The 2,599-nt window shown below is 42.6% G+C and overlaps 1 protein-coding gene across 1 annotated transcript in view; it reads left to right on the top strand.

Annotated features, from left to right (window-relative positions):
- The first annotated feature begins 1,096 nt into the window (after window positions 1–1,096).
- Window positions 1,097–2,599, top strand: part of stk39 (serine threonine kinase 39) — a 33,840-nt gene continuing 32,337 nt past the window's right edge. The window contains exon 1 of the mRNA XM_005918186.3: window positions 1,097–1,483. Coding sequence (XP_005918248.1) covers window positions 1,378–1,483 — 106 coding nt within the window. The 5' untranslated portion in view covers window positions 1,097–1,377. The remainder of the gene's footprint in view (window positions 1,484–2,599) is intronic.

Raw genomic sequence — 2,599 nt, 5'->3', positions numbered from 1 at the left:
TAACACAGTATAACTGATTCCCCTTTCATAAAATACAGAATGGCGTTTGCTTTATTTATACTCCTGTTTTATAGGTGTGATGCTTTTATTCTTGGATAATCCTGTAGTAACCTGCCGACCTGGTGATGACTCACCTTCAGATACTAAAGATACAGATTTTTACTGTCAAACTCAAACTGATCTTTAATGACTTTTAGAAAGAAAGAAAAAAGACAAACATTGACACAGTGGAGCATGCTCCACCGTTTACCGCTGTGCTTGGTAAACTCTGCCACCTACTGACAGATTTCGTGTAGTAACCCTGATTCCAATAACAAAAAAGAAAAAAAAAGGTAAGGCCAAAAAGCCAAAGACATACTTAAAGCAAATTCATTTTGGTGGACAATCAGCCAAGGAAAAGATAGTGGACAGAAGTAAAGAAGAGAGTGCAAGCAAGGTGGAGTGGTTGGAAATGAGCATCACAATGAGAGCAGCAAAAGTGAAATGGGAGATTTACAGGATGGTAGTGAGACTTTCTTTGATGTATGGTTTGGAAATGGAGACCAACAGGAGCTGGAGATTTTGAAGATGCTAAGATTTTTTGTTGGGGGTGACCAACAAAAATTATCTATGAGTTAGAGACAAAGACAAAGACAAAGAAGGAGGGATAGTGGGTAACAAAATTTAAAAGAAAAATTACCATTACATATGTTAGAACAGCTTTGAATTGCTTTTGAGTGAGAAGTGGATCCACGCTGTCCCAGCAAAGTGTCTCCACAGCATGTAAGAGCCATCAGATTCTGTCTGGGGCCAGATCAATCCAATAGGGCACCTTTGGGGTGTGGTGGAAGAGAAGATTCACACCATGGATGTGCAGCCAACAAATCTGCAGCAACTGTGTGACGCTATCGTAGTGGGTAGTGGACGCACACAGATCAATAAACAGTCTGATGGCGCCATCTGCTGGACAGTAGTATGATCGTCACCAGCAGTTCTGACTGCATGTGACATATTCTGGACATATTACTGAAGTTACACACACGCGACGTCATCCTCACGTCAGTATTTTAACACATTCATTGCTATTTTAACTCAAACTCAATTTCCTTAATATATGTAATGTAACCATTCTTCTAGCAGAGGTTTTAAATTAGGTGTATAATAAAACATCTTAATCACTAGTCACTGTCTCGAGCGCGCGCGCACGCGATCCGTTATTTTCCGGGTTGTGCTCGCTCTGCGGTAGAGGCGGCTCTTCCTCTCCTGCAGCTGCCAGCTGACACTAACACTGAGGAGGTGAGGTCAAATTTGACTCTCTCTCTCTCTCTCTCTTCCTCTCTCGCTGCCCGTCAGTCTGAGAGAGAGGCTGCTAACAAGCGCAGCATCATCATCTTCATCATGGCGGATCAAGGCGACTGTACAGCTCCTGTCCACCACCCGCAACCACCGCTGACAACCAGCTGGCCAATTACCCGGGAGTCCTACGAGCTGCAGGAAGTCATAGGTTAGTGTCCGGGGATGTACTGAACGCCGTGTAACTATCGTGGAAACCCAGCCCGCGGCGGGTTATCGGAGGTGAATGACGACGAGGGCCTACCGGCTTTTTCATATGCAGCAGCCTCCCGCAACGCTTTGCAATGCGGATGTTACCAGACACAGTCAGGGACTACCGGTTCACAGCTCACGAAGCGGAGTCGGGTAAAAAATCTGGGCCGCTGCACGCGCGTGAAACTGTCACGTTCAATAAGTGGCTCTCCGGCGGGCTCCGATCACCGAGCTTGACTCCAGCTGTGCTGATTTTATGGCACGTGTCCAGTTTATTAGCAGCTGCTTAAATCACAGATGCTGCGGATCTGTGAAGGCCACGTCGTGCCGTCTGTGGTGGCAAATAACTTATTATGTCCACATGACGAGCTAAATATACAGCTACTTAGTATTCATACAGCTAATAATAGCAGTAATGGCGATCATTAAAAACTATGGCAATAGAGGAATTGTTACTTTTAAAACAGTAAAGCTTGCCCTAAAAAGTCACTCCGCCGCTGTGTTTTCTAATTATTATTTTGATTGTTTAAAGTTAACACGCTTGTCGCTTAAGTCCAAAAATTCAAGAAATCCAGTTTATACTCATATTAATTAGAGAAAAAAAACTTTAACATTTTTTACAGTTATCGATTCAAATGATTAACACAACTTTTCTGTTGTGGACTAATGGGTTATTGATTAATTGAGACACATGACTCAGTTTGTAAGCATAGCTTATATGTAGCTGCAGTGTGAAGCATTGGTGTTATAATATTCCATGTTGTTGTTATCCTGCAGAAAAACCAGCAGGTATCTGCATTAACTTATTGTTAATATATCAGTTAGTGTTTATTTTACAAAGACATTTAAAACTTAAACCTAACTTATTTTATTGCATGAATCACCTAATGCTGAGTTATATCACCTGAGACATAATACTGCTAACCTTAAATGCATAGAAGAAAAGCAGAGGGAAGCCATATGCATATTTTTGGCAGCTGCGTGCACTGTGCACATGAGCTGACAAGTCAAATCATGAGTGATAAGAAGTAGCGCCTCCGCTATGTGCAGCTGACAGTGATGAGTAAGTGAGACC

The sequence above is a fragment of the Haplochromis burtoni genome, unplaced genomic scaffold, assembly GCF_018398535.1.
Source record: "Haplochromis burtoni strain Fernald_Lab_line unplaced genomic scaffold, NCSU_Asbu1 Contig_29, whole genome shotgun sequence".
NCBI classification, from domain to species: domain Eukaryota; kingdom Metazoa; phylum Chordata; class Actinopteri; order Cichliformes; family Cichlidae; genus Haplochromis; species Haplochromis burtoni.
This window is presented reverse-complemented; position numbering and strand designations above follow the sequence as displayed.